Source organism: Quercus robur, chromosome 11 (genome assembly GCF_932294415.1).
Source record: "Quercus robur chromosome 11, dhQueRobu3.1, whole genome shotgun sequence".
NCBI lineage: Eukaryota > Viridiplantae > Streptophyta > Magnoliopsida > Fagales > Fagaceae > Quercus > Quercus robur.
In genome coordinates this window covers 41,752,318-41,770,588 of record NC_065544.1, presented here as the reverse complement: position 1 = coordinate 41,770,588, position 18,271 = coordinate 41,752,318, and the positions used below count along the sequence as shown (strand labels likewise).

At 33.7% G+C, this 18,271-nt stretch overlaps 1 protein-coding gene, 1 long non-coding RNA gene and 1 pseudogene across 4 annotated transcripts; 2 read left to right on the top strand and 1 right to left on the bottom strand.

Annotated features, from left to right (window-relative positions):
* The first annotated feature begins 1,253 nt into the window (after positions 1-1,253).
* LOC126706082 (uncharacterized) lies at positions 1,254-4,289 on the top strand. 3 transcript variants are annotated; one of them, XR_007648507.1, is made up of 3 exons: positions 1,254-1,297; positions 1,407-1,572; positions 3,629-4,093. It is a non-coding gene; the product is annotated as an uncharacterized LOC126706082 (long non-coding RNA). The 3 variants fall into 3 exon arrangements; XR_007648506.1 differs by lacking the exon at positions 1,254-1,297 and adding an exon at positions 4,139-4,289 and having other exon boundaries at positions 1,304-1,572; positions 3,629-3,813; XR_007648505.1 differs by lacking the exon at positions 1,254-1,297 and having other exon boundaries at positions 1,304-1,572.
* A 3,465-nt stretch (positions 4,290-7,754) lies between these two features.
* Positions 7,755-8,971, top strand: LOC126705041 (uncharacterized; annotated as a pseudogene).
* A 1,842-nt stretch (positions 8,972-10,813) lies between these two features.
* LOC126705040 (protein NRT1/ PTR FAMILY 1.2-like) lies at positions 10,814-17,903 on the bottom strand. Its single transcript, XM_050404000.1, has 5 exons — positions 17,649-17,903; positions 16,955-17,158; positions 16,579-16,913; positions 14,692-15,169; positions 10,814-10,855 (listed from the first exon to the last, which is right to left on the bottom strand). The coding sequence occupies exons 1-5, from the start codon at positions 17,901-17,903 to the stop codon at positions 10,814-10,816; spliced, it is 1,314 nt and encodes a 437-aa protein (XP_050259957.1).
* Between the last annotated feature and the right edge of the window lie 368 nt (positions 17,904-18,271).

Genomic DNA, 18,271 nt, shown 5'->3' with positions numbered 1-18,271 from the left:
TCCGTAACCCACCTCAATGTTTTCCGTTACTCTAACACCAAATAAGTAAAAAACACATCTCAAAACGGATCAAAACTCACTCTAACTCCCACTCGCTTGAGACAACTGTGGCAGATCCAAGCCAAGGAAGAAAGACGCAGTTGCTTCTCTGTTTAGCTGTGGCAGATCCTACAATAGGCTTTGATTCGTGCATGCTCCTGGGTTTTGATCGTGCTTGCTCCTGGGTTTTGATTGTGGGTAGCTTAAAACTAATTCTAAAAAAAATTTCTCATATATTTTTAGTTTTTACCACATATATCTAATATGCCGCAGGCTAGAAGAGAGAAAGTTTTTGTTATTGTTAGATGATATATGGGAACGGCTTGATCTCAACCTTGTAGGAATTCCTCTTCAAGATGATCTGAATGAGTCCAAAGTAATATTTACAACCCGATTAAAGGAAGTTTGTGGCCTCATGGGAGCTTAGCAAAATATCAAGGTAGAGTGTTTAACACAAGAAGAAGCCTTACGTTTGTTTCGTATGAAGGTAGGTGAAAACACTTTAAATTCTGATCCACGTATACCGAAGCTTGCAGAAGATATGGCTGCAGAATGCAAAGGCTTGCCGCTAGCTCTGGTCAGTGTTGGGCGTGCAATGGCTAGTAGGGAGGATCCAGAAGACTGGGAGTCTGAAATAGCCGCATTGAGGAACACTCCTTCAGAGTTTCCAGGCATGGATTCTGTTCTGCTTCCTTTGAAGTTTAGTTTCGAAAAACTGCAGAATGCTACCCTTAAGTCTTGTTTCTTGTATTGTTGTCTATTCCCTGATGGATATAACATCAGGAAAGAAGAACTCATTGAATATTGGAGAGCAGAAAGGTTTCTAGATGGATATTACCGTGATGGAGAATATATAATCAGAAGTTTGAAGCGTGCATGTTTACTAGAGAGTGGTGAATCAGAAGAGTTCGTTAAGATGCACGGTTTGATTCGTGACATGGCCTGGTGGGAATGTAAAGACAAGGTTGCATTGACAATCATTAGGCACAACTATCCATTCTCATTTGTAGAACATGAGAACAATAGGTTTTTCATTGTTATTTGAATCTTGATATTAAGACTATATGTATGAACACTGCAAAATTAGATTTGATAAAAATATACAAGAGAGAAAAGGAAAATCTAAAACATGATTTAAAGTCAATTACTGTGAGATTTTGCTTATCATCAAATTTATGGTCTTCATCTAACACTGATGAGTACATAGTTCCCCAAAATCAGCCAAAACGGGTTGTCCCCCAAAATCTTCTCAAATTAAGTGAGTAAAATTAACATTATATATGAATAATCATGCATGATGACAGGGTTTTGCAGAACAATCTTCATATGGTCACATTATTGATGATATCCTCCATGATTCGTCCCAGCTAAGTTTTAGAGTTATTGGTACATCCGCTGATGGGAGGGAATTGTTGGAGGCATTGAAGGATGTTGAAGACCATTTTATCAGAGCTTAAGATTCTGGTTTGGAAGTTTCTAGGATGCTGGAGGCCAATAGATTTCCAATGTTGTCTGGTTTGGAGGAAATAAAAGGTTGGTTCTTTTTCTTTCTCTATTTATTGATTTTTATTTATTTCCTCTCAATGTTATAATTTATAATTTCTTATGATTTGTTCATGCTTGCCGTAGTTCTATGTGTATATATATGGTTAAATTAGAGGAGATTAGTTATGTTTGTTCCCATGGAATGCAAATTGAGGAATAAAATGTCTTGGTGCCTGATTTTGATGAACAGGGTTATTTGTCATTGGTGGTTGTAAAATGTGACATTGTAGGCTATTTTATTTTTTATTGAAGAAATTGTGTAATGTGGGAAGTAGATTAGGTATATTTTGCCAATTTCAAAGAATCATCCCAAAGGAGTAGGAACTCACTTTCCATCTTGTAGGAATGCATATTTTAACAAAGAATGTATGCCCTTGTGCTGACAGATTTAATTGAAGTCATCAAATTCCATTTCATTGAATTTAATTTCCAAACCATTCTTGGACCTAAAAATTTGAACAATCTTCACTTCATCACATTATTGCTATTATTTTTCAATAAATTTCCCTCCTGGACTTCCAGGTTGGCTTCTCAAAAAAAAAAAAAAAAAAAAAAGTTTGCAACATTTTAGTTCTGTCAACTTTAGGATCCCAATTATGACCTGCCTTCCCATAGATATATATATTCTCAAGCTTTGTGTCTAAGTTTTCCCAACTTTTGGCAAGTAGTTTGGCAGTAAATTGTGCATTACTTGTTGAAGTTTTAATTCAAAGTTTAATAACTTGGGTTTTCTTTTTTGAAGGATCTTCTTTGTCATCATATTCCTGATGATAACCAATTGATTTTCTTAATGTGAAAATTGATTTGTTAATATGTTCCTTGGTTTTTTCAATAATGAAATTGTTCTATTTACAAACATGGTTTATTTTTCTGCGGGCGTTTGCAACCATGCCTTCCAGTTCCACTGCATTAGTCGGGGATTGAAAACTCTCCAAGTTTGCCCATTGGTGATGTACTATGTTTTATGGCAATCTGGTGTGTCTTTATTGTTATTGTTTAGAGTATTATAAACAAATAACAATTATAAATATGCAAGTTCCCATTTGAAAGTTTTGGATAATTTATAATTATGTTAATCTCGTAGTTCCTTGAGTTATTTGGATGTGAAAATGTGCATGCTTGGAAGTCACCAACTTCGAAATGTGACAAATGCCCACTCATGCAACACTTTGCCTTCGTAATTGAGGTTTCTTTGATTGTGTTCTCCACCAAAGGGAAGCTTTTTTTAGTATTCTATCAATTTCAGGTTTATAATTCTATTACAACATTTTTCGTTTTGTCATTTTATTACCAGTAATAAGAGCAGCGTGCATAAAATTGTCAGTTTGTAAGAAATTTGGCACAAGTTAAGCCTGGAAAAAGAGCTTAGATTCAATTACATGTTCATTTCCTTAAAATTTATGGGTGTCACCCTTTGTTTCTCAATCGTTTTAGGTAGTTATGAAGAATTTGATTTATAGTTTTAAATTTTGATAAGAGAGTTTTAACAATGATATCATGTATATTTTATGCCAAAGTCTCCAACCCCAATGAAGATGGAAAATTATAGATTTATGGGCTAGTATCAATTATCTTTGTAATTAATAAAGAGATGATGAACTCCACTTAGTTTTTTATTTTAGTAAGCATTAGTTGGTGCGGCTTTGCAATTTCTGTAACAATACTATTAATTGCTTGATTATGTCATTGAGCCATTCATGTAACAATACTATTAATTTTGCTAACTTGCAAGTGGACATGTTGATAATTAGCTTTGCACATTCTTTTTATTTAAATTTGTATTGTTGAGTTTTCAAACATTGTTATATAAAAGCAAAGTAACATTATTCTGTAGAATCTTGTGCACTTGTTGTGAATCTCTGAATTTCCTGATTTTGGTTTAATCTTGGATTGTGTATACTCTTAACATTGATCTATACATATTAAATTTTTAAATATATTTTATTTTAGTTTTGATTTTGGAAATGCAAAGGAGATATTTGTGAAATTATCTATTAGAAACTTTGAAGTGATATTAAGCTATTTTATATGCATGTTTATGCAGTCTTGAAGGTGATTCGTCAGATTGAGAAATGCACCAGATTGCGGGAATGATCATCTACTAACACTTCCGAAAGGGTCATTGAATGATCACTGGGTATCAGTGACTTCTAGAAGTGAGGAGTATTGTCTTAAACATATGCATAGAAATCAGTATGAAGAAAGTCTATTCAGATGAGAAGATGATAGGTAAAAGACTTGATAGAAGCCTTCATCAGTTGTGAATTTTCTTGCTATTTGTTAATATTTAATTTAATAAGGTTTTTTTTGTGTGTTTCTTTATATCTTCATTTGACTTTTATGGCGCTAACATGTTATTCTAGTTGATTAGGAGTTTAAAGATAAGGTTTTGAGATCTGATGTAGTTTTTTCATGGCGCTTACTGATTATTCCATTTTCTTTGTAATACATTATCAGCTATTGGCAATTATGAGATTGATTTTTCCCTCTCTAGAGTGGAGCTTGATAATTCTTTTTTTTTTTGGTTCCAACTTTGGCATGTAACAATTTACAGCTAGAATACAAACACAAACAAAGATTGTTCATGAAAAGAGCTTCCTGGACACAAACATAAGTCCAGACTTCATTATGATTGGTACGTAAGAATCTTTAGACAACGGTAGCTTTGACATGGAGAAGCTTCATTGTTTCTTTAGGACATAACTCTTGCATATAATATTCAAGCTTTACAATTGAGGCTTTATATATATGCTTATATTGCGGTATAAATATTAAGTATAATAATTCCTCTAGTGTTATATACAAAATGGATTAAATTTAATAATGTGATTATATTCGCCTAATAATGTGATTATACAAAGTTTCACCATGGATTGACTAATACAATTTTACTATCTTGAGTAACACAATTTCAAGGGAACAAATGAAATGCGACCGCCATCATACATTGCGGAGTACGAGGTATTAACCATGCTATGGACCGAACTCAGTAAACCAACCAACTCCAGGGAATCACAATGTTGGTAAAAGCACAAAGCGCCACAACTCTAGCACTTGTAGCTCTAGCACTTGTAGCCTCTAAAGCTAGCCTCTAAGTATAATAATTCCTCTAGTGTTATATACAAAATGGATTAAATTTAATAATGTGATTATATTCGCCTAATAATGTGATTATACAAAGTTTCACCATGGATTGACTAATACAATTTTACTATCTTGAGTAACACAATTTCAAGGGAACAAATGATATGCGACCGCCATCATACATTGCGGAGTATGAGGTATTAACCATGCTATGGGCCGAACTCAGTAAACCAACCAACTCCAGGGAATCACAATGTTGGTAAAAGCGCAAAGCGCCATAGCTCTAGCACTTGTAGCCTCTAAAGCTAGGTGTATTCGATTCTCCAAAAAAAAAGAAAAAAAAGAAAAGAAGCTAGGTGTATTTAAAGAAACACACTTTAGGCATGCTTTTTTTTTTGTAATTCTTTATTTTTCAAAAAAATAAACCAAAACTTAATTGTAGCCATAGTATCTTAACACTATTGATATAAATCATTAATTTGGTATATAAAATTCAACGTTAAGGTGTGCTACTATATAAGACCAATTTGGGACCACAATCACTCCAGTCCACCATTCATCTTATATTAGCTAATTCTTATAGATTTATAATTATTAAGTGATTAAATATATAACTAAGATATGTAATTAGTCATTGCTCATTATAGTTGCCTAAGATTTAAGAAAGGATATTTCCAAAAGTACTCATTTAGCTAATCCAAAAAATAAAAATGACTTAACTTGCATTATTTGTGGTAAAATTGCAAAATGATGGGCTTCTATAACTTTCATATGAATTAATAAAATTATTTTATATCCATTTACATGATTATTTGATCTCTTAATTGTTGTATTTTCCATTAATAATTATTTTCAAATCTATCAAACTATTTTTTTTTTTTAAACGTGTGCTTCACATCAATCTGGTGCACACTTGTACTGTGTCTAGGCTCCAACATGCGTTTTCACTTAATTGTGCCTTGCACTTTACCGCCTTGCACTTTACCAACACGAAGGAGTTAATAATAGATTTCAAGTTGTATGAGTTCAAGCCATTGAATTATACTTAAATATCAATTACATTTTTGCATTCACCCAAAAACAATATGGAGCATAAAAAATTACAACATGTCTATCAATACAATAAACAAACAAATAGAAGGGAGCACATGTTAGCTTGTCTAAGTAGATTGCCCTATGTTACCATAGTTAATATTTTCAACTCATCGTGTCTCAATCCCAACATAAAACAAGGCTATTACTAAAATGTCAGCAATTCATCCATTTCATAACATATCAGACTAAAATCTTGACCCGCCCATCATGTTTAACTCTTCTCTCTCAATTTATCTCTAAAAACTTGAGCACAAATGCAAGTAGGCTTTATACTCGTATATACAGAACCAAAGTTGCATTTATAATTCAGCATCCATACGAAGTAGAAGAAGTTAAGTCATCTGGTGAGTCCAAAGTGCAATCACATGTGATGTTGGTACTCCATAATATGAGAATGATACCATCAAATGTGAGAAATAAGTGACAAAAATACAATTACATATGATGTTGGTACTGCATAATGTGAGGATGTTATCATAAAATGTGAGAAAAAAAAAATCACCGAATGTGACAACAGTACAGTTATATGTGATGTTGGTACTGCACAATGGGAGGATGATACCATCAAATGTGAGAAAAAAAAAAAAGGAATTACCAGATGTAACAAAAGTACAGTCATATGTGGTATTGGTATTGTGCAATGTGCGGATGATACCATTAAATGTGAGAAAAAAAATAAGAGAACCACAAAATGTGACAAAAGTTTAGTCATATGTGATGTTGGTACTGTGCCATGTGAGTATGGTACCATCAAATATGAGAAAAAAAATAAGGGAACAACCGAATGTGACAAAAGTACAGTCACATGTGATGTTGCTACTGCGCAATGTGAGACTAGTACCATAAAATGTGAGGAAAAAAAATAAGGGAACTACCGAATGTGATAAAAGTACAATCACATGTGATGTTGGTACTGCACAATGTGAGGCTGGTACCATAAATGTGAGAAAAAAATAAGGGAGCCACCAAATGCGATAAAAGTACAGTCATATGTGATGTTAGTACTACGCTTTGTGAGATTGGTACCATAAAATGTGAGGAACAAGAAAATAAGGGAATCACCGAATGTGACAAAAGTACAGTCACATGTGATGTTGGTACTGCGCAGTGTAAGGATAGTACCATAAAATGTGAGAAAAAAATAAAAGAACCATCGAATGTGACAAAAGTACAGTCATATGTGATGTTAATACTGTGCTTTGTGAGATTGGTACCACAAGATGTGAGGAAAAAAAATAAGAGAACCACCGAATATGACAAAAGTACAGTTATATGTGATGTTGGTACTGCGCAATGTAAGGATAGTACCATAAAATATAAGAAAAAAAATAAGGAAATTACCAAATGTGATAAAAATACAGTCACATGTGATGTTGATACTGCACAATGTGAGGATGGTACCATCAAATGTGAGGAAAAAAATAAGTGAACCACTAAATGTGACAAAATACAGTCACATATGATGTTGGTACTGCATAATATGAGGATGGTACTATCAAATGTGAGGGAAAAAAAAAAGGAACCACTGAATATGACAAAAGTATAGTCACATGTGATGTTTGGTAACCTAATATGGCAGGTTGCTTACTAGTGGGTACCGTACCTCCCAAAAAAAAGAGGGGGTATTGTAGAATTACCCTTAATTGAGACTCTTACCCACATTTTGCTTGCAAGAAATTATTCTGCACACACTATGTAGGTGTCATGTACACGAGAAGGTATTTAGTATCAAATGATACCGTTAACACGTTATCAAAATCTAATAAGTGAAAGACATGCCTGCAAAAAATAACTATCCCACTAACAAATGAAAGACGTGTTAGTGAGTTGTTATTTTTACATACTTCTTTGATATATTGGATTTTGATACAAATGACATGGTATCATTTGATATAAAATACTTAGACCTACATTTAAAAGACACCTTTGTGTGAGAGGAAGCAGGTGCACTAAATAATTTCACCTTTGCATCGTATATATGTAATACTAAAATGTGCAGCATATGGACATTATTGGTAACTAGCATGTTATAACTTACAAGCTGTTGGGTGATGATAATAGATAGAAGTAAATGAAGGATTAATGCTTGCTTAATCATTGAACACATGCCTTTTGAATTCTAATAAACAATCCAAGTATTACTCAATCTATACTCATCATAATATCTTATAGAATGGCAATCTTATTCTGAAAAGTGCTGCCGTGAATGTTTAATTATAATTTGTTATTTATGTTGAACCTATTGTGATTGTAGATATATGTATGGATCGGTTGTGACTCTGCCAAATTGGGACGCATTTATGCAGCTGCACCTACACGACCTGTATGTTCTTAGTCCTTGTACCCTGAGAAGAGAAGCTGGAATGTTGAGAATTGCAATTACATAATGCTTAATATTGTTATTTTCACAATTCAAAAATTGACATTGTGTTCTGCTGTTTGGTGATGTAAGCAGAAGGATATGATTAGTGTTACTTCCATACTTGGAGGAGCTTCTGATAATACAGGATCTGGCATTGCTCGACGATTAGGTAAGTTCTGAATCATGTTTGATGTTTTTGTGATTATATACAAATATCTTGTGCTTGTTCTGACGTGCCATATTTCTCGCAGTGCTGAAGACTGGTCTCAATATAATTTTGGCTTGCAACATTCCTAAGAATAGTCCCATGCTTGAGGTCTCTTCTCTCTCTCTGACATAAACTTGCATGGTCACACACACAAGTTCACGTGTTTATCAGTGTTGTTACTCTGGATTTAGTGTCAGTATGTTTTTGGGCAAGCTATATTTTTTCACCTCAAACTCGGGTAAGTTTCTATTTTGTCCCTGAACTCATAACTTGGGCAAAATCAAAAGTTGGACCAAATAGAAAATCTCCCCAAAATTTGAGTTATAAAAATGTAGTTTACCATATGTTTTTTATTAGTTAATTTAATACTTCATTTGGCTGTTTGATCTGGATCTCCTTGTGATGTGTATATTTATCTAATTCTTCCATCTCCTTTGGCATTTTAGGCGGAGGCTGAGAAGATGTTGGTACAAAAGCTAAACAGCTGGGTTACACGAGAGCAAAAGCAGAAGGATCATCCTCATAGCAGGGTGCCTGGCAAACCTTGCTATAAAATGAAACATGCATTGGATACAGTAGTCCAGTTGGCCCTGTTAGGCACGCTATTCCAAAAGGCAGGAGTAATAGGGTCCAACCGAAGAGGGTGTTATTTCTTTCAATTTTTTTATCTTTTGATTCTTCTTTATTACATTAAATGCAATGTAAAGTTTATAGGAGCTAGATGTTCTGTGGGGCATTGATGCAATCCCTTGCCAACGACAACAAAAAGAATGTCATTGACTATTCAAGTTCAATATAATCTCTATATGGCCTGTTTGGAAGTTAAAAAAAGGAGGGGGAGTAGAGTAAAGGGAGGGAGAGTAATCCAATTACCTTGTTTGAAAGTTTTTTAAAAGAGGAGGGAGAGGGATTTGGAGGGGTTTCAACTACCTCTAACCCCTCATTTTTAATTCCCCCAAATTGGAGAGATTTGAAGGGAGAGTAGAATAAATAAATTATTAATTAAATAAATTTGAGTCTTTTGGATTAATATTGCAAAATCTGAACTTAATTTGCGTTATAGGAACTGTTGAAAGTTATTTGGAGTTTTGAGGAGAGAGATTGAATTTCGGTATCACTATTGCCAAAATTCAGCCAAAAGTATGAGAGAGAAGAAGAAAAAGATGGAGAGAGAAAATGTTGAATTTCGGCAACGTGGATACCGAAATTCCTTTGCCCAATTCTACTGCCCGAGTCCTGTGTCCTGTGTGCCAAAGTGTGGAGTGCTAAAAAAAAAAAAAAAAGCAATTGTGGCAATGCCATTGCCAAAATAGGAAAAAAAAAAAATTTTTTTTTGGTAATTGTGGCAATGGCATTGCCGAAAATGGGGAAAAAAATTGAATGGAATTGTGGCAATGTCATTGCCAAAAATGGGAGGAAAAAAAAAATTGTTGCCGAAATCTAGGAAGAAATTTAAAAAAAAGTGTTACGTTCACAATATTTTTATAATACTTTCACAACAAATCACAGGTGATTAGTTATTATTAGTTCAAATTTGATTTTAACACTGAGATTACTTTTTTAATCTAATAATAACAACCTGCCACTTAAAATTTGTTGTAAAAATATTGTAAAAATTGTGTGTATCTATCATTTCTTAAAAAATAAATAAATAAATAATAGAATTGTGGCAATGGGATTGCCGAAATAGGTGTAGAAAATTTTCACCTATTTCGGCAATGCCATTGCCGAAAATGTGAGAAAAAAGAATAAAGAAAAGAGAAGAATTGTGGCAATGGGATTGTCGAAATTGGTAAAAAAGAAAATCCACCAATTTCGGCAATCCTATTGCCACAATTCTTTTTTTCTTTTTTTCTTTTTTTTTTTTTTTCGGCAATGGCATTGCCGAAGTAGGTGAAAATTTTCTACACCTATTTCGGCAATCCCATTGCCACAATTCTAATTTTTTTTTTTTAAAGAAATGATAGGTACACACAATTTTTACAATATTTTTACAACAAATTTTAAGTGGCAGGTTGTTATTATTAGATTAAAAAAGTAATCTCAGTGTTAAAATCAAATTTGAACTAATAATAACTAATCACCTGTGATTTGTTGTGAAAGTATTATAAAAATATTGTGAACGTAACACTTTTTTTTAAATTTCTTCCTAGATTTCGGCAACAACATTTTTTTTTCCTCCTATTTTCGGCAATGACATTGCCACAATTCCATTTTTTTTCCTATTTTCGGCAATGCCATTGCCAAAATTATCAAAAAAATATTTTTTTTCCCCTATTTCGGCAATGGCATTGCCGTAATTGCTTTTTTTTTTTTTTAGCACTCCACACTCGGGCACACAGGACACAAGACTTAGGCAGTAGAATTGGACAGAGGAATTTCGATATCCACGTTGCCAAAATTCAACATTTTCTCTCTCCACCTTTTTCTTCTTCTCTCTCATACTTTTGGCTAAATTTCGGCAATGGTGATACTGAAATTCAGTCTCTCTCCTCAAAACCCCAAATAACTTTCAACAATTCCTATATCGCAAATTAAGTTCAAATTTTGCAATATTAACCCAAAAGACTCAAATAAATTTCCTAATTTATCCTTTCTAAATTAATAAAATTACAACAAATAATTTTTGTTTGTTTCTTAAGAAAATTTAAGATTAATGAAAAAATAAATTGTAATAAATAGTACTTCCAGTTCACACCTGTTGTAGTTGTACATTCGCACCAATAGTCAGCGCCGGAACTCTGCACAGAAACTGGCCGGTCGCGCCTCAGACTCACCGCCGGCGACATCTCATTTGTATTCCAGCGAGGACCAGGCCTCGATCTGAAGCTCGAAGGTGGTGATTCGTTTCTACCGCGACTAATGCGGCTCGCCGGAGACCTTGCTGGCTTCATTACGACGATCGGAGACTCGCCGTTCCGATCGTAAACGAAGTTCTGGTGGCCCATTTGATTTTAGCATTCTTCGAATGCAAAAGGCCTTTGAGTTGCAGAGCTTCGAGAACATGCTTCAAAGTCTCCAAATCTTTGGACGGTTCTTCAATCCCTTGCATCGATTCGACGACTAAAACGCACCGTCTGTCGGCATCGGAACTCTGCACAGAAACCGGCTGTTGATCGAGGGCACAAGACCGCGGCGTCGATACCGTGGCGGACGTGACGTTGGGACTTTCGTTTGACCGGTTCGGGTTGTGCTTGCTTGACTTCTTCTCTTCTTCTTCTTCTTTCTTTCTTTTATTTTTTTATTTTTTTATTTTTTTATTTTTTTTGGGTAAAGGTGGTTGCTTGACTTGCCTGAAGCTTCTTGAAAATTTTTCATAAATTAAAAAATTTTTATTTTTATTATAATTTTTTTAGTTAATAAAAATTATTTTATAATAATTAATAGTAGTTTTATATTTTTATTAGTGATGAATTTTATTAGTTGTAAGTTCATTTTTAAATAGGGGTAAATTTGTCTATTTTAATCATTTCTTCTCTTCTCCTTTCTAATTTTTAAAACATCTAAATAAGGAGAAGGACTAATTACCCCCTTCCCCCTTACTAATTTTAAAAACATCCAAATAAGGTGGAGGGAAACTATTCTACTCTACTCTCCTCCCCTCTACTCCCCTCTACTCTCCTCCTTCCCTAAACTTCCAAACAAGCCAATAATGGCAGGGAAGGATGATTTAGGGAACTTGTTGAACAGCCAATCCTTGAAGCATCTCGATCCTTCTAGGTGCGTTTATTTCTGCAGCTTTCATTCTCTATGTATGAGTTTTTTTTTTTTTTTTAAGAGAACACTCTCTATGTATACTAGGAACTTTTTTTTTAGAACATGGTAAAATCTTTTTAATTAGTTTGGCTCAACTGTTTTTATTCTGTTTGAAATATAGGGTAGGTTTCAATTGGTCTTTAAATTTAAAAACTTTCAGTTTTGGTCCTTAAGCTTAAGGGTAGGTTTCATTCCTGTGCATCTTCCAAGAGATGCTCTTAATGTCATTTCCCCTTCAATACTGTAACGCCCCCTCCCCCACTTTCCATCTTCTCCCCAAATCAGTCAATTGAACCTATCATTGGTGAAGCTAGAAGACTGTTACATTCCCCTAGCTTTTGTATCTCATGCCAGTAGAGACTAGAGAGCTTAATTTTGTTGCCCAAAATTTGGTAGGATGGCTGTTTTGTGTAGTGAAGAGGGAATGATTTCTCTCCTCTATTCATGTTGAAATTTTTGTTTTCCCTGGTTAGAGATGGGGGTGTTTTTCCTTCTCTCTCTCTCTCTCTCCTTTTTATGGTTAATGAAATACTTATTCAGTTAAAAATAATGTGTTAATTTTGAGCAATGTATACCATCAAAGTTGATGAGGATACTGTTGAGCTGAAATTTAAAGGATGGAAGCTTGTATATATAATAATATGCGAAATTGAGAGAAAATTAAATTAAAATTCTAAATTAGAGTTCCAATTTAACGCCATGAATTCTAAATTATTTATTCTTAAAGAGTTTTATTTCTTAATTTTGAGCAATATATACCATCAAAGTTGATGAGGATATTGTTGAGATGAAATTTAAAGGATGGAAACTTGTATATATAATAAAGATAAAACTTAGGTATAGTACCTTATGTACAGTAATTTAGGTTTTCTATTTAAAATTTTGACATCGGTCCAATTTGACATCCCAAACAAACGGCGTTAACCCACGGCTTAAATTTTTTTTCTTTTTTCCTTCTTCCTTTTTTCCCTGTACTGCGAGAGAGAGAGAGAGAGAAGAAAGAATCATAGATCAGAAAAGAAGAAAGAGTCATAGATCAGAAAAGCTCCAACAACAAAAACTACACAACCCATTTCAGTGGCGACGCTACGTTTGGTTCAAGGTGTTCCCAGGAACACCCTGACCTCTGAAGAAAAAAAATAATTATATGTAATAATTTAAAATTTTTTATTTATCTATCCTTAAAAAAAATGAGGAACACCCTCAAAAAAATTAGGAAAACCCTCAAACTTTTTTTATGCCAAACAAACTTTGAACTTAAATCTATAAAAAAAAAAAAAAAAAAAAAAAAAATGGTAACAGAGAATCTGAAAAAAAAAAAAAAAAATTGTAACAGAGAATATGTGAGAATATGTGAGAAAATGATTATGAAATAAGAAATATATCTTAATTTGGGCGAGGAGCTGAACTAGGCTTTGGAGGAAACATAGAAAGAGAGGAAACTGCAGCTCTGCCGCTGCTTCTTCTTCAGAGTGAGAGAGAGATTTAAGCAATTTGTTTAGACATTTTAGATAAGGAGAGGAGAGGACAATCCTTTTAAAAAGTTTGGTATAAATGTGGATGGATATTCTTTGGCCACGTTGATGCTTAGGTGGTGAGGCAGACCACTTTACTCTTTTTTTCTTTTCTTTTTTTTGATGAGAAATACGTTTGTGATATGGCTTATGTGGGTTTGAGGGGTCAATCAAAGGCAAAAAATCTGAATTATTTGCACTTCGTACACCGGTAAGGTTATTGCAATATTCAAGACAAGCATAATATATTTTTATAATAAATACTATTTTTTTTAGAAGAAATATTTAGATGTGAAATTATATTAACATAGATAAATATTTTTAAATTAAATAATGGTTTTGTTAAAAATACTGAAAATTATATATGATTATAAAACTTTAAAACCATAACTTTTTTTTTTTTGGGTAGTTTGTTTAGGTTAACTTCTTTTTCTTCCTCTAAAAAAATGATAATTTATTTTTCTTTTAATTTGAGTTAAATTTAACATGAAAATACTTCTAAAATTTTATATCTTTTTTTTAGTAAATATCAGTATCTATATTCTTATTTATTTAATTTTATTATTTTTTATAATTATTTATTTTTTAATTAAATTATTTAAGATGTCACTGGTTTGACCACCGGTCAGACTTTGGTCTGACCAGAAAACCGGTAACCAGTCTTTTTTTTGGTTCTTTTATCATACCGGTTTTTAAAACCATGGTGGGGGGTGGATGGAGGCATAGGGCCGGGGGTGAGATATTTGAATTGGGGGAAATAAATACACATGGGGTATGTGCTAGTGCAACTAATAAACAATAATTTAATTAATCAATAATTAATTGGGGGAAGCAACTAATAAATAATAATTTAATTAACAAATATATTATAAAAGACAAACAAATTAAATTATGTTATGCTAAACAACAATTAATAATTTTATAATTAATGAAACAACAATATAACAAATTATAGTTTATAAAAGACAAACAAATTAATGAAACAACTAAACAACAATAATTAATAATTTTATTAATATTTCAAATGAACTTATAGTTTATTATTTATTCTTTTGCTAGAATTGTAGAAAAATATTTGATAAGAAAACCACGACCCAAGGAATACTCTGAGAAAAATTCTTGGAGTTGCCACTGTTCCTTTTTACAATGGCTGAAACTGCAGTGGCTAGACATGAGATTGCTATACCAATCCCCATGCGTTCTCTAAGGCTAAGCCCCCGTTTCCTTTTGGTGAACTTTGATAGGAAGGGAACTAGAACTTGAACATAGAAGACCACGGTTGCTGTCATACTCAGGATTCCAAAGACGCTGAAGGAGGCTGGTGGGATTTTGAACTTGGAAAGAAAAAAGCGTCTGTCCATGATTTTTGCTTGGAGCACGCCAAATGAATGTTCGTTAAGTGTCACAGCTACTGGTATGCCAGTGGACCAAATGGGGAGGACTTTGATAAGAGCTTTAAGCTCTTCTACTTGTGTAATTGTGCATAGACTCCAGGGGTCCATAGCCAAGCCATCTGAGTCCAAATCCTTCAAAGGGTTTCCAATGATGCAAGCCTTGTTTAGAAACCTAAGAAAAGTCAAACAATTTTTTGACCTTTTTTTTTTTGGGAGGGGGGGAGAAGTTGGAGAAAAAGGGGGGGGGGGGGGGGGGGGGAGGGGGTGGGGTGGGGAGAGGGGGGATTGAGAATGTTGGGAACCTTTGAAAATGGTTATGGTCAGTTATAAGTGTTGGTTTGGTCCTTTATATTTTTTTATATTTTTGAAAATGAAAAATTTAGGGACACAAATTTTTATATATTTTTTAATCTGTTGAGTTGATGCATAATAAAAATAGTCTCAATAACAATGAAATACTAATATAAAAGTAATGTTTTTCCAATTACAATTTATCACTTTAACAAGTTGCAAATTTTTTTTGTCCTAATAGTTCAATTTTGAAAATGAAAAAAGAAAAAAGAAAAAAGAAAAAAGAAAAAAGAAAGAGAAACGCTTTAATATGCTATTCTTTGAAAAATTGTTGCCGCTTTACAAATGGGCTTTTAAACAAATATGCCTTGTTTTAGATATGAGTATAATTAATCAAATGTAGCTTGACACAAAATCCTCATTATTTCTGTAGGGTCACGCTTTTCAGCCCAGGCCCAAGATGCATGAGACCTTAGACCAATGAGCCCGGTACAATGAATTTGTAGAGAGTGAGTCAAAGAGCTGGGTTTTAGTGTATAGACAACGGTTAACACGGTATTCTTCACGATCAAGCTAAGATGAACCGATCTTACCAAGGAAGATTGGTCCTAGGCACAGTCCAAGGAGCTTTTTCTGGAGCTTCTGGTGTGATAAGGGTTTTCGGGGCCCCCTTTTCTGTCTCCTTCCACCCCTTTTTTATAGTAGTTTTCTTCCTCCTGAATGGGGTCCCTAGGGTAGGTACTTGTCCCATCAGCTCTTTCCTCCAGTTGTTGGGAGTGGTTGTAAAAGCAGAAAAGCATCATTATGTCAGGCACAAGCCACTGAATGTAATAATGACAGCCTTTACCTCAAACATTTCCATTTTCTTCATTGTCCTTTTCTGCTTTAGTACTTTTCTTGTTCTGTGGAATGATTTGGAGCGTCACTACCAGTAGCAGGTTACTCCCTTTGTTCTCGGCTACATCCATGCCGAGGAGGGTTCTTCCCATGACCGAGGAGGGGTTTTTCCTTGGACTAGACCCTTGACCCTATGTAGACGTTGACATGGACCTTCTGGTCTTTTACCCCCACAATTTCAAACTTGAAATGGATACAAGCCATTTTACGATTTATTTATTTATTTATTTATTTTGTGTGGATCTAATAATTAATGTTTAATAGTGTGTTTAAATGATGTGGCATCATGCATATCTATAGATATGTAATATCTAACATGAACCATGAAATGGACTCTCTATTTCACTTGAAATAAAGGGCATTATTTTTCTAATAGAATGGTGGCCACCATACCTCATATTGTCCGTTGGTGCGGTCAGCTTTGAAGCCTTGTGATGGTACCATCCATCAGATTCCAATGGTGGCTCTGGCAAGGATAGGTGTCTGTTTCTCCAAGTTGCCACAATCACTTGGGCAAATCCAGTAAGCAAGCTACTCTTTGCCTTCATCTTGATATAAAGAGGAGAACCCAAGAAAAACATAGTGGAAGAGAACAACATGAGCACAACAGGAATTCCAAAACCCACAACCCAACCTTTTGCATTTTGAATACAAACCATTACTGTCGCTGCAAGCATCACTGAGATTCCCACTGAATCATAATACCAATTGAAGAAGGTTTGTAAGATCTTCACTGATCTTTTTTTAACTTAAGGTCGTCAACCTGTACCAGCTGGTTAAATTTGTCAGCACCAACGGCCAAGGAACATGGCCTAATGCCACCGGCTCCTACTGACATGAGAACAAACGCAGAGAAGAAAAGTGCAAGCTGTGCTGAACTCGGGGAAACACACTTTTCTCCTCCCTTATTATGCTTGCAAGGTGGAGGCCTTGCTTGTGGCAAAATTGCTGTCAACCATAACACGCTCATTCCCTGTAGATTACTGCCAAAGCAACCACAACTGTTTTTTTCCATATTTTCTGTTTCTAAAAATAATTTTTTATTTTTAATACTAAAAAACTTGTTTGGTAATCCAAAATAGATATAAAGCAAAATCTGTTGTCAAAACTCATTTTGTGAAGGAAACTAAAAACATATAAAAGACTGATTTCAGTTTCTACTTTTCAAAAATCAATGAAAATACGCATTTAATTTAATGAATCTATCTCATTTAATGAGTCAGCCTTAGAGTTCAATTCCTAGTAACAACAGGTTTTAGTATTTTCTATTTTTTTTTCAAAAAATTAACTTTTTAATTTCAACTAACTAAATATATTTTTGATTTCTAAAATACAAGAAAATTGTTTATTTTCTTTATATTCCCAAAAATAAAATTTTGAAAATAAAAAATAAAATCTATTACCAAACATAATTTTAATTGCACACGCTAAAAAAGTGAAACGGAGAAAATAGATTTTGTTACTAGAAGGCTGCTTATAGTCCCATATGCAATCACCCGAAACCGGCCCAAGTAAGAATCAGAAAGGAAAGCCCCTATGATCGTAATGAGATTTGAAATGGCTGACCACTGAAACAATTCAATAGCTCCAGTTGCGCTATCCATATTATATTCCAATATCAAGTACAATTTCATATTAGCTTGAAGCCCAAAGCTTGCTACCTTTTCAAATGTCTCATTTGCTGCACGAACAACATTGATAAAATTATGATAAATCATCGTATGAAATAATTATCACAGCTTTGTAAAAGATATAAAACTTGTTCTCAAAGTACATGTTGAAACTTGAAACAACAGGCCAAAGCTGCCTTTAATCACTTCGTTGATGTACTGGAAATGTTAATAATCATGCGAAGCATAATTCAATGACTAGTAAATGTTAAACTTTCAAGTCCAACAAACGGAAGATATCCTTCAGTTCTTAGAGTAGTGCTGTAAATAATAAATATGAAGTGGAGGCTGTGGTGTGCATTTAAAAAAAAAAAAAAAAAATTTTGTTAGTATTTTTATTTATTTATTGATAATTTAATAATTCGAGGATGAAAATTTTGAATCTTAGATGTGACAATTGAGTTTTTTATTTTATT

What these genes read in the sequence shown, in the direction of transcription:
- LOC126705040 (XM_050404000.1), bottom strand. Translation starts at nt 17,903, where the DNA reads ATGATTTATCATAATTTTATCAATGTTGTTCGTGCAGCAAATGAGACA. An exon ending in CTGACAAATTTAACCAGCTG is followed by an intron (nt 16,914 to 16,954) that starts GTACAGGTTGAC and finishes AGATCAGTGAAG; the next exon opens with ATCTTACAAACCTTCTTCAA. An exon ending in GCACCAACGGACAATATGAG is followed by an intron (nt 15,170 to 16,578) that starts GTATGGTGGCCA and finishes GACTTTTCTTAG; the next exon opens with GTTTCTAAACAAGGCTTGCA.